The sequence below is a fragment of the Hyperolius riggenbachi genome, chromosome 1 (assembly GCF_040937935.1).
Source record: "Hyperolius riggenbachi isolate aHypRig1 chromosome 1, aHypRig1.pri, whole genome shotgun sequence".
Lineage (NCBI taxonomy): Eukaryota > Metazoa > Chordata > Amphibia > Anura > Hyperoliidae > Hyperolius > Hyperolius riggenbachi.
The window spans coordinates 528860239-528873356 of record NC_090646.1 but is presented as its reverse complement, the minus strand read 5'-3'; the positions used below and the strand labels follow the sequence as shown (position 1 = coordinate 528873356).

Below are 13118 nucleotides of genomic sequence, written 5' to 3'. Positions count from 1 at the left end.
ACACTAGCCTCCAAAGACCTCTTCAAATAAGCATCCACTTTTTTATCAAGTGGAACCTTTAGCTTTGTATAATTGATCATGAATAGACAAATTAGCTACCACATCCTTACTCAACTCCAAAAGAGTAATTAATGGCAGCAATCAACGCCTCCGTATCCTCAGTACGGAATTTAAACTTTGAAACAGACTCAGATTTTATTTCTCTAATGTCTGAATCCTCAGAACTAGTTGCAAACTCAGCCTGACTAACATCAACCTCAGTCACAGATACTCCAGATACAGCAACCTGAGAAGTAGATGGATTAGCATTCAACAATAAGGACTTAATTGATTCCAATGAAGCATTAATCTCCTCTCTAAGGGCTGGTTCACACGGGCGTCTGCTGAGCTTTTGCTTGGCATTGCGTTCAAACGCCAGCGTTTAAATGCCAGCGTTTAAAAGCTAGCTTTTGAAAGCTTTTGAAAAGCGTTCAAGGCTAGCAGTTCTGGTCTCTGCTATTGTTTCCTCGCGTTTACTGCCTCTGAAAGCAGCATGTTGCTTTTGAGACTAGACGCAACGCTGGGATCTACTGCCAGGCTTTCATGAAAGCCTGCAAAAGCCAGCTCTAAACGCTCCCATTCACTTGCATGGGATGGCAGTAGATCCCAAAAAACGCTGCGTCTGAAACGCTGCGTTAAACGCCACAAAAACGCCCGTCTGAACCAGCCCTAAAGGATCTCAATGTATTCTGAACAGAGAGACCCGGCTCCTCCCTCATAACCCTCTCTATGCACAACTGACAGAGTCTTTGCATAGGGCAACATTAGCTTAAAATTGCACAAAGGGCATCTCTTATAATTAGGAGGGAGCCTATGCTTATCTGCAGCAGCAGCCTCAGCAGATTTAGCAGCAGCCTCAGTTTTGGCCTGCAAACAAACAAAACCAACAAGGCATGTAACTCTGTACAGCTTTAGCACATTTAGCCCAGAGAGAGAAGCCATTATCTCACCTTCTGGGCGGCCTGGTTGCTCTCAATCCTCACAGCGTCTGACATGTCTCCAAACTTTCATGTCCAGCGCAGGACCAAACTCCCTCTGAGCAACAGTGCAAACAGGCCTGCGCAGCCTCCCCTTTAAAACATATCCGGCCTGCCGCAATTGGATGAGGGGCGGACCGGAGGTTCAGAAGGAGTAATGAACCAGCTCTACAAATTGCTACATCCGGCATACCCGCCGGAAATTACGCATCCGGACGCGGCCAAGCGTCCTAATGGCCGCAATGCGCTCCACGCTGCACATGGCCGCTGGCTTACCTCTGTCCTGCTCCTCTGCCGCAAGGCCGCCAAGGGGAACCCACGCCTTCCACACTTGCTCTCCCTGGCAGCGGGAGAGAAAGATAGGCAAACCCCAGGAAAGCTCCAGCCTGGGGCGCATGGCCAGACTGCCTCAGTACCACAGTCTCAGCCACCCTGAGAGATCCACCTGCAGCCCAGCACACAGGCTTCACCCAGAGGGGAGATGCCGACCTGCCTGGACGCAGGAACAAACAGCACTGAGGGTGGACTAACCATGTGACTTTTTTATAGGGGAAGTGCTGTCTGTTCCTGTTCCTGGGAGGAGCTACGTCTCACCTTTGCCCTGAAGGATTGTGGGAAAAAAACTAACTGCACATCACTCCCCACTGTCAAATATGGTGGTGGCAGCATCATGCTCCGGGGTGCTTCCCTTCAGCAGGGACAGGGAAGCTGGTCAGAGTTGAAGGGAAGATGGATGGAGCCAAATACAGGGCAATCTTGGAAGAAAACCTCTTGGAGTCTGCAAAAGACTTTAGACTGGGGCGGAGGTTCACCTTCCAGCAGGACAACGACCTGAGCAACAATGCCCAGGACAAAGCCAGGGCAACAATGGAATGGTTTAAAACAAAAACATATCCATGTGTTGGAATGGCCCAGTCAAAGTCCAGATCTAAATCCAATCGAGAATCCGTGGCAAGATCTGAAAACTGCTGTTCACAAACGCTGTCCATCTAATCTGACTGAGCTGGAGATGTTTTGCAAAGAAGAATGGGCAAGGATTTCAGTCTCTAGCTGTGCAAAGCTGGTAGAGACATACCCTAAAAGACTGGCAGCTGTAATTGCAGCAAAAGGTGGTTCTACAAAGTATTGACTCAGGGGGCTGAATAATTACGCACACCCCACTTTGCAGTTATTTGTAAAAATGTTTGGAATCATGCATGATTTTCGTTCCACTTCTCACGTGTACACCACTTTGTATTGGTCTTTCACGTGGAATTCCAATAAAATGGATTCAGGTGTGTGGCAGTAATATGACAAAATGTGGAAAACTTCAAGGGGGCTGAATACTTTTGCAAACCACTGTATAATTGAAAATCTGTGGTGTGAGTTAAAGAGACACTGTAAAACCAAAAACGCCCCCTGGGGGTACTCACCTCGGGAGGGGGAAGCCTCTGGATCCTAATGAGACTTCCCCGTCCTCCTCTGTCCCACGGGGGTCTCGCTGCAGCCCTCCGAACAGCAGCCCGACAGCCTGTTCAATATTTACCTTTCCAGGCTCCAGCGGGGGCGCTGTTGTGGCTCTAACGGAGATAGGCGGAAATAGCCGATCTCCATCGGGTCCGCTCTACTGCGCAGGCGACTTGCGCCTGCGCAATAGAGCGGCCCGCTGGAGATCGGCTATTTCCGCCTACCTCCGTGGGAAGGAGCGGATACTGCGCCTGCGCTGGAGCCAAAAGGTTAATATTTACGTCGCCGCCGCTCCGGGAGGAATTTCGACGTCGCCTTGGGACCAATGAGAACAGATCAATAGGATCCGGAGGCTTCCCCCACCGGAGGTGAGTACTCCCCCCCTACCCCGGGGGAATTTTTTCGTTACAGATTTTCTTTAAAGAGAGTTGTCCATGCTCAGAAGCCATCAAACCAGAATGAACTAGAAATCTTTTGTACAGAGGAATGGTCCAAAATACCTTCAACCAGAATCCAGACTCTCATTGGAACCTACAGGAAGTGTTTGGAGGCTGTAATTTCTGCAAAAGGAGGATTGATTTCATTTCTTTTTTGTGGTGCCCAAATGTATGCACCTGATTAATTTTATTAAAACAATTATTGCACACTTTCTGTAAATCCAATAAACTTCATTCACTTCTCAAAAATCACTGTGTGTGCCTCCTATATGATATTTAACTGGCATTTTTTATCGTAACAACCAACAATTTTTACAGGAAAATCATGACGATTAACAAGGTTGCCCAAACATCCACACCCCACTGAATCAGTCTAGGGCCAATTTAGGGGGAAGCCAATTAACTTACTGTATCTGTGTTTTTGGGATGTTCAAGGAACCGGAATACCCAGAGGAAACCCACACAGACACAGGGAGAACATAAAAACTCTGTGCAGATAGTGCCCTGCTGCCACACTAAGACTTCCTTCTGGGACTACAGCCATGCAGACCAATTTGATGTAGTGTGTGGCATATGGTCTGGGCACTGACAGGCTGACCCCTTACCCCTCCAACCTCTGCAGCAATGCTGCCACACATTTGCAAAAAAAACCCTCTGCATATGATGCTGAGCACATGCACTTAACTTATTTTGGTCGACTGCCATGAGGCCTGTTCTGAATGGTACTTGTCTTGTTAAACCACTATGTGGTCTTGGCCACAGTTTTGCAGCCAAGTTTCAAGGTGTTGGCTATCTTCTTATAGAATTGACCATCTTTATTTGGCGCAACAATTCTTTTTTTTAAGATCCTCCAAGTGCTCTCTGCCATAAGGTACCATTTTGAACTTCCAGTGACCAGTAAGAGTGTAATGGTGATAAAAGTAAATCATTCACACCTGGGCAGAATATTAACACATTCTTCACTTGGGGGTGTACTCACTTTTGTTGAAAGCGATTTAGACATCAATGACTGTTTGTTGCGTTATTCTGATGGAACAGCAAATTTACACGGTTATACAAGTTGTACACTGACTACTGTACATTGTATCAAAGAGTCATATCTTCAGCATTGTCCACTTGTGTGAATTTCCCGCAAAAGTCTAAAATTCCTTTTGTAACAGTTTTGACTCGTAAAGCACACCTGTGGTCTAAAAATAAAACAAGAAGTACACTCATTCTGGTACGCTTAAAAACAAGAAGAGAATCGAGAGCCCAATATGTTGCAGTATTGTCAGGTAAAATGAAGAGTTCAATACAATTTTATGTGTATATACTCACAAACACAGGTTACCCATAGGCAACCACTTTAAATGCAGGTGGGGAGCATTAGGACCTGACCCCACTTAGGTTAAGAAGTCGCTCTCTGTAGATAGTAGATAGGGATGCACCCCTCCACTCAGGGTGGACTAGAAGATCAGCAAAAGCTCGGTATACAGAGGCGCCAGAGTAGAGTAAAATGTTTTAAAAACAGTTTAAAAGCAGAGGGGAATGTTAGGGTGGACTTACCTTCCTCTTACAAAAAGGAAACTCACTCGAGTCTCGATAAAACAGAATTGACAAATAATTTATTCAACTCCACAGTGGCCGTAATCGGAATTACGGCTATAGTGGCACTCAGATAGTAATTTGTGCGCCGTCAAAAGATGGGAGCACAAATTACTATGAAAAAATATTGTAATTCGTCCGCCAGAAATAGTTGGAAGCTGAATTACATCTTTCACCACTATGCATGGCGGCCTGGAGGGGGGTGAACAGTAATTAACGCCGCCGGGACTTATACAGGAGTAGGGTGAGCCGTTTATCGGGAGTTACCCTGCACCCAAACCTCCCTGCGGCCAGTTTATAGGTATGCAAATTTTCACTGTGCAGTCTGGTTACTCCACAATTAGGAGTGCATCCCAACACCAATCAAATACCAGCCACATACAACCCACATTATAAGGTTGTATGAAAAGCTTCTCACGTCCCGGGAAATCACAGTCCTCCAGGCTCAAGGCTAAGATGATGTCATCCTCCAGTTCGTGTTAGTGAAGTACAGGAGGTGTATCATAAAACAAACACGCAGCAGCAATACTCAGTGTAGACTGCTTTATTCTAAAATTGTATCAAAGCAAATAAAAAAAAAAAAGGGACACATACGGGGCCTGAACCAGGTATACCTTAAAATAAGAATACAGGTGTGTCCTGGTCAGCAGTAGGTTTAAAAGGATAAGAGGTGTCGTCCCTCTCCTTCCCGACCGGTTTTGCAAACGAACGACCTCTTATCCTTTTAAACCTACTACTGGTTGGCACGCCCACACATTCTTATTTCAGGGTACCCATGGTTTGGGCTCCATATGTGTCTTTTTTAGATATTTTATTTGATACGAATAAAACAGTGTACACTGAGTAATGCTACTGCTTGTTTTTTATGACACACCTCATGTACTTCACTGATACCAACTGGGGGGGGCGACATAGTGTTGAGCCTGGAGGACCCATGTGATTTCCCAGGACGAGAGAAGCTTTTCATATAACCTTATAGGGCTTGATTCACTATGCGGTGCTAACCTACTTAACACGTCTAAAGTCTTTAGGCGCGCTAACCAGGGTGCTAAGTAGGTTAGCACCAGTTTTCTCAATCAGATCACGCGCTAAGTACCGCGCACAAAGTTTTGCATGCACAAAGTCCTATGCGCTCGCTATGTCCCATAGGCTTTAATGAGCACTTCGCACGGAGCGCTCTGTGCAGTGCGTGCGCAAAGTTTTGCGCGCATAACTTTGCCCGCGATGTGGTTCATGCGCAAATTGCACGCAAAAAGCTCGTTTAGACGTGCTAAGGGGGTTTTCACAGGCGTGCTAACAGTTAGCACCGCTTTGTGAATCAAGCCCATAATGTGGGTTGTATGTGGCTGATAATTTTTATTTCTTGGATTGGTGTTGGGATGCACTCCTAATTGTGGAGTTACCAGACTACACGGTGGAAACTGTACATTCCTTTTGACCTGTGCTTATTTGCTTACATACTATTTTGGCCTTTGGACATTGCGGTCTTTTTACTTGTTGCAAACGCTTCTACAATACAATGGCAATCAGCCACACACATTTTGTAGCGAGTATAAAATAAAAGCAAATATTAAAGCAAAGTTCATCCTGATCAAAGAGTTTTAAGCAAAGGATATCAGGAGCAGGTTTTCTCCTCTTATCGGGAATTGGCACTGGATCGTTGGGCCGCCGCCGCAATTTACGAGTCATAATTGGTTTGACCTCCATGGAATCTGTAAAGTAAGATGCAATACATACTCAACAACAAGAACTTGGAAAACAACAATCTATAATTCTTTAAATTCAATACAAATTGTTTTATTCATAATGTTAAAGGACAATGGAAGTGAGAGGGCTATGAGGCTGCCATATTTCCTTTTACACAACGCAAGTGGCCTGGCTGTCCTGCTGATCCTCTGCCTCTAATACTTTGATGCCTTCTTCACATTGCATTCGGCTTGCTTTTTTTAAAAAACATTTTCCGGCGATTTTCTGCACGTTCGCTTGCTTTTGTGAGCGGTTTTGCAGAGCGCTTCCGTCTTTTGATCCGGAAAAAAAAAAAAATCCGGAAAATAATACAATGTATTTTTTAAAAGATACGCTCACACAATTGGATTGCCAAAGTGATTTTGTGAGCGTTTACGGTTTTTCCTATACCTTCCATTGAGGTCAATCACCTCAAAAATGGCCCAAGCACCGCTTTTCTAAACGGATCGCAAATTAATCGCTCAGATATGAACATTCTTATGGAGAATCATTGCACAAGCGTTTTCAGGGCGATGTTGAAAATCGTCCGCGCTTAAATTTTTACAAAAAACGCATATAATGTGAACAAGGCCTTAGTCGTAGACCCTGAACAAGCATACAGATCAGATGTTTGACTGAAGATTGACTGGATTTGCCACATATTTCGTTTCAGGTGTGTGATTCCTACACTACTGATGCATGAAGGATCAGCAGGATGCCAGGCAATTTGTATTTTAAAAGGAAATAAATAATGCTTCATCCATATCCCATTTACTTCAGTTGTTTACTTAAAGGACAACCAAATCGAGAGGGATTTATGGAGGCTGCCATATTTGTTTAATTTTAGGCAATACCAGTTGTCGGGCAGTCCTGCTCATCCTCTGCCTCTAATACATTTAGCCATAGACTCTGAACAAGCATGCAGCAGATCAGGTGTTTCTGACATTGTCAGATCTGGCTAGATTAGCTGCATGCTTGTTTCTGGTGTGATTCAGATACTACTGCAGCCAACCACAGTAGATCAGCAGGGCTGCCAGGCAACTGGTATTGCCTATAATTAAACAAATATGGCAGCCTCCATAAATCCCTCTCAATTCGGTTGTCCTTTATAGGGCAGCCTCCATATTCTCCTCACTTCAGTTGTCCTTTAACAGCTTAAAAATGCTGAAATGTAAGGAAGAAGGCCTGAAATTTAAAGAGATTTTAAAGTCTCCCTTCAACCACGGCTGAAAACCCCCTCGATCACCCCAAACTCACGGGGTACACGGCAGGCAAAATCCACGACTTTCTTGGTCGCGGCTTTTGCTGCCGCATCAATCAGCACGCATCTCCGCCTCTCCCCCGCCCCTCTCAGTGAAGGAAGACTGAATGGAGCGGGGGAGAGGCGGCGGAGCCACGCTGATTGACGCGCATAGGGGCAGAGCTGCGCTGCCTCTATGCGGAAGGAGCCCGCCGTGCACCCCTGTGAGTTTGGGGTGATCGAGGGGATTTTCAGCCGTGGGGATTCTGCAAAGCTATTCTATTTTTCTATTCTGGTAATAAGGTTTTTAAAATAAAAACCTCATTTTAGGGAGACTTCAGAGTCTCTTTAACTAGCACAATCTTTGCATTCACAGCAGAGCACAGTGGAGCTCTCATATTTTGCCTATAGAGGAACTCCAGTGAAAATAATGTAATGAACAAAAGTGCCTAATTTTTACAATAACTATGTATAAATGATTTAGTCAGTGTTTGCCCGTTGTAAAATATTTCCTCTTCCTGATTTACAATCTGACATTTATCATATGGTGACAGTTTTACTGCTGACAGGTGATATCAGTGGAAGTAGCCGCTGCTTGTTTTTTTGAAAGTTGGAAACAGCTGTTAATTCCCACAATGCAACAAGGCTCCCACAGTGTGATGTCAGCACCATGGTCCTGACATCACACTACAAGAGGAGTTTCACCACAATATCAGCCATACCGAGCCTCTTGATGATCCGTTTGAGAAAAGGAAAAAAAGATTTCTCATGGAAAAGGAGGCATCAGCTACTGAATGGAATGAAGTTCAATTCTTGGTCACGGTTTCTCTTTAACATATTATGCAAATCTTCGTGTATACTCTGAGGGCTGGTGCACACCAGAGCGGTTCTGGAGGGCATTTAAAAACGCTAGCAGTTTTAAAACTGCTTGGGTAATGTATTTCAATGGGCTGGTGCACACCAGAACGGTTTGTTTTTTCCACAAACGCAAACTCGGGGGCTGCAGCGTTCAGATTTCTGAGGCATTTCTGCCTGAATGCTAAAGTATAGGAAAGTGGAAAACCGCTCTACAAACGCTAGATCAGAGCAGTTTTCCAGGCCTTTTGTTACAGTAGCTGTTCAGTAACAGCTTTTACTGTAACAATATATGACATCTGCTACACAAAACGCTCCAAATACTGCAAGGCATGTTTAGAAAACCTCTCTATACATGCCTAGAATCGCTCTGAAAATCTGCTTCAAAACCTCTAGCATTTTGAAGATCTGCTAGAGGTTTTTGATGTCCGCTGGCCCTCAGTGTGGAGCGTAGGCCCATCTGTGCTTTTCATGAATGTGCATGCTGATCTAAATTATGGCCACATGGGAAGGTGGGAGGTGGTAATCCTGAGGTTAGGAGCTATATCAGCTATGCACATAAAATGTTAATTACAAAACAGATGACCAATTGTTTTAGTTCCATGAAAAAATATGGTGCCTGCTTTTAAGATCTGCAGTCACTAGTTGAGGACAGAGGTTTAGATCGAGAAATAATAGAACGTCCTGCATCATACAACCCATTCTGAAAACTAATAATCATTTGAATAATACACATCTCAAAACAAGTATAATATGTACATATTTGCTTATAACGCATTCTACCTCCAGTTAATTCCATTGTTAATTTCTCATTTTCAATCATTTTCTTTTTTTCCTCCAATTCGGCAATCAAATTCTCTTTCAATTCAATCTTCTTATCTTCAAACTCTTTAACAGCTGCTTTCTTCTCCTTAATATAATTTCTCTCCACTTGCTCTGTCTGAAAAATCAAACAATTTTTGTCTGCCTCTCTGTAAAACATACCTGCAAGGCCAGGGGTTGGGGATGCAATTTAAGTACTCAAAAGGTTAACACATGGGGACTATATATAGGCCATTTTTTAAAATATACTAGCAGTTGACATTTATCAAGATTGTCCCTTAAGGGCCCATTCACACTTGCAAATTGCGCTTTTGCTAACGTTTTGCTCTGGCGATTTTTTGCGTTGAATGTGTAAAAAAAAAAACACCCCAAAACTCACCATTCACACTTGGCGATTTTTTAAGTGTTTAGCGCTTCTATAGCACTGTATGTTATTTTGTACCCGAGCTTCAGCTTGGTACACTTAATATACAGTGGTGTGAAAAACTATTTGCCCCCTTCCTGATTTCTTATTCTTTTGCATGTTTGTCACACTTAAATGTTTCTGCTCATCAAAAACCATTAACCATTAGTTAAAGATAACATAATTGAACACAAAATGCGGTTTTAAATGATGGTTTTTATTATTTAGTGAGAAAAAAAAACTCAAAACCTACATGGCCCTGTGTGAAAAAGAAATTGCCCCCTGAACCTAATAACTGGTTGGGCCATCCTTAGCAGCAATAACTGCAATCAAGCGTTTGCGATAACTTGCAACAAGTCTTTTACAGCGGAGGAATTTTGGCTAACTCATCTTTGCAGAATTGTTGTAATTCAGCTTTATTTGAGGGTTTTCTAGCATGAACTGTCTTTTTAAGGTCATGCCACAACATCTCAATAGGATTCAGGTCAGGGCTTTGACTAGGCCACTCCAAAGTCTTCATTTTGTTTTTCTTCAGCCATTCAGAGGTGGATTTGCTGGTGTCTTTTGGGTCATTGTCCTGCTGCAGCACCCAAGGTTGCTTCAGCTTAAGTTGACAAACAGATGGCCGGACATTCTCCTTCAGGATTTTTTGGTAGACAGTAGAATTCATGGTTCCATCTATCACAGCAAGCCTTCCAGGTCCTGAAGCAGCAAAACAACCCCAGACCATCACACTACCACCACCATATTTTACTGTTGGTATGATGTTCTTTTGCTGAAATGCTGTGTTACGTCTACGACAGATTTAACAGGACACGCACTTTCCAAAAAGTTCAACTTTTGTCTCGGCGGTCCACAAGGTATTTCCCCACAAGTCTTGGCAATCATTGAGATGTTTTTTAGCAAAATTGAGACGAGCCTTAATGTTCTTTTTGCTTAAAAGTGGTTTGCGCCTAGGATATCTGCCATGCAGGCCGTTTTTGCCCAGTCTCTTTCTTATGGTGGAGTTGTGAACACTGACCTTAATTGAGGCAAGTGAGGCCTGCAGTTCTTTAGATGTTGTCCTGGGGTCTTTTGTGGCCTCTCGGATGAATTTTCTCTGCGCTCTTGGGGTAATTTTGGTCGGCCAGCCACTCCTGGGAAGGTTCATCACTGTTCCATGTGTTTGCCATTTGTGGATAATGGCTCTCACTGTGGTTCGCTGGAGTCCCAAAGCTTTAGAAATGGCTTTATAACCTTTACCAGACTGATAGATCTCAATTACTTTTGTTCTCATTTGTTCCTGAATTTCTTTGGATCTTGGCATGATGTTTAGCTTTTGAGGTGCTTTTGGTCTACTTCTCTGTGTCAGATAGCTCCTATTTAAGTGATTTCTTGATTGAAACAGGTGTGGCAGTAATCAGGCCTGGGGGTGACTACAGAAATTGAACTCAGGTGTGATAAACCACAATTAAGTTATTTTTTAACAAGGGGGGCAATCACTTTTTCACACAGGGCCATGTAGGTTTTGAGTTTTTTTCCCTCACTAAATAATAAAAAACCATCATCTAAAACTGCATTTTGTGTTCAATTATGTTATCTTTGACTAATAGTTAATGGTTTTTGATGAGCAGAAACATTTAAGTGTGACAAACATGCAAAAGAATAAGAAATCAGGAAGGGGGCAAATAGTTTTTCACACCACTGTATGTATGACCGTTCTTTCACTCATTGATGTAAGAGGCATAATATATTTTGCATAAAAGAAAAAAAAAGGAGAAAAAAATTAAAATGCTTACCTCCAACTGCAGGAAGAGCTCTGGAATGATAAAAAAAAAACCCCAAAAACATCAAGTTAGTTTTTTTAATCGTTTTATAACATCTGTTTTCTGTTTATAGATATGACATGATACATTCTACCTAAAAGACGCATGCCGATTCCCTTAAAGTGGATCCGAGATGAAAAATGAACTATGACAAGTAACTGGTCTATATACTGTATCCTCTCTAAAGGTTAGATAGTTTACACAGCAAATCTAGCTGCAAACAGCTTCAGGTTTATTTATTCCTGTGATACAAGGACAGCGACCATGTTTTGTTTGTCACATCACACACAGGCAAGCTGCAACTGCATCTCCAGCCCTCAGCTCCCTCTCCTACTCCCTCCTCCCCTCTGCCTCTGAAATCTCTGGCTAGTAACCTCCTCCTCATTCTGCCCAGACTAAGCTCCCATAAGCCCTTGCTACATGGAGTGCCAAGGCACTTTGAGCTGTGGGCGAGGCTTGTTTAGTTTATAGGGAATTAGAGTATTAAAACAAAAATAAATATATATTTGGCTTGAGGAATGCCCTATAAACTATATGTAAGCAACACAATTATGCAATGAGTAAAAGTTTATCTTGGATCCACTTTAACATCCAGTATCCTATATAATGGTCCAATATGGCTCAGACAACCTGATGCCTACATAAAGCTGTGCTTGAGGTGAGCTTTAACAGATCCAGGTCACATGTGCTGCATCACGTATCTTCTTTAACCACTTTACCCCCGGCGGTACGAATTTCTCCGTCCCCTTTTCCATCCTTTCACTCCCAGGGACGGAGAAATCCGTACCTTCCGTGCTACCGCCGCTGTCCACGCTCCAGCCGCTCATGCGCGCACACCCGCCGCTCGTGCATGACACCGCCCGCTCGCCCGGAGATCAATGAACGGGAAAATCCATTCCCGTTCGTTGATCTAAGCCCCCGCAATGATACGCTGCTTCTATTAGAAACAGCGCGATCATTGTGATTCTCCCAGCCTCCTACTGCTTCCTGTAAGCGTCCTTCCGGACACTTACAAGTCGCATGTAAACAGACTCACTGTGGCCATCTTGTGGCCAAATGGTAAACTACACCCTAAAAGCATTTTACACATACAAATAATTTGGATTACACAATAAATTAACTCATTATCTCCCACGCTCCCCAATTTTTTTTTTTTTTTTTTTTGTAATTTAAAAAAACAAAACAAAAATACAATAAAAAAACCATAAATAGTTACCTTAGGGACTGAACTTTTTAAATATTTATGTCTAGAGGGTATAACACTGTTACTTTTTAAACTATGGGCTTGTAATTAGGGATGGACGCAAAACTGAAAAAATGCACCTTTATTTCCAAATAAAATATTGGCGCCAAACATTGTGATAGGGACATAATTTAAATGGTTTTATAACCGGGACAAATGGGCAAATACATTTCATGGGTTTTAATTACAGTAGCATGCATTATGTAAAAACTATAATGGCCGAAAACTGAAAAATAATATTTTTTTCCCAAATTTTTTTCCTATTTTCCCATTAAAACACATTTAGAATAAAATCTTGGCATAATGTCCCACCTAAAGAAAGCCTACTTGGTGGCGAAAAAAAACAAGATATAGTTCATTTCATTGCGATAAGTAATAATAAAGTTATAGACTAATGAATGGATGGAGCGTTGAAAGGTGAAAATTGCTCTGGTTTTCAAGGGGTAAAACCCCTCAGTGGTGAAGTGGTTAATGATCTCCAGCCCTTAAGAGCCTCAGTAAATGAATACAGTTTTCCTTAAAATTAATAAAAGTGCCCATAT

The 13118-nt window shown here is 42.9% G+C and overlaps 1 protein-coding gene across 2 annotated transcripts in view; it reads right to left on the bottom strand.

Moving 5' to 3' along the window:
• SUDS3 (SDS3 homolog, SIN3A corepressor complex component) overlaps window positions 1-13118 on the bottom strand; it is a 69825-nt gene that overhangs the window by 30366 nt on the left and 26341 nt on the right. For both annotated transcript variants that reach the window (XM_068246274.1, XM_068246282.1), the window contains exons 5-7: window positions 11307-11326; window positions 9087-9243; window positions 6100-6195 (exon numbers count right to left, since the gene is read on the bottom strand). In XM_068246274.1, coding sequence (XP_068102375.1) covers window positions 6100-6195; window positions 9087-9243; window positions 11307-11326 — 273 coding nt within the window. The remainder of the gene's footprint in view (window positions 1-6099; window positions 6196-9086; window positions 9244-11306; window positions 11327-13118) is intronic.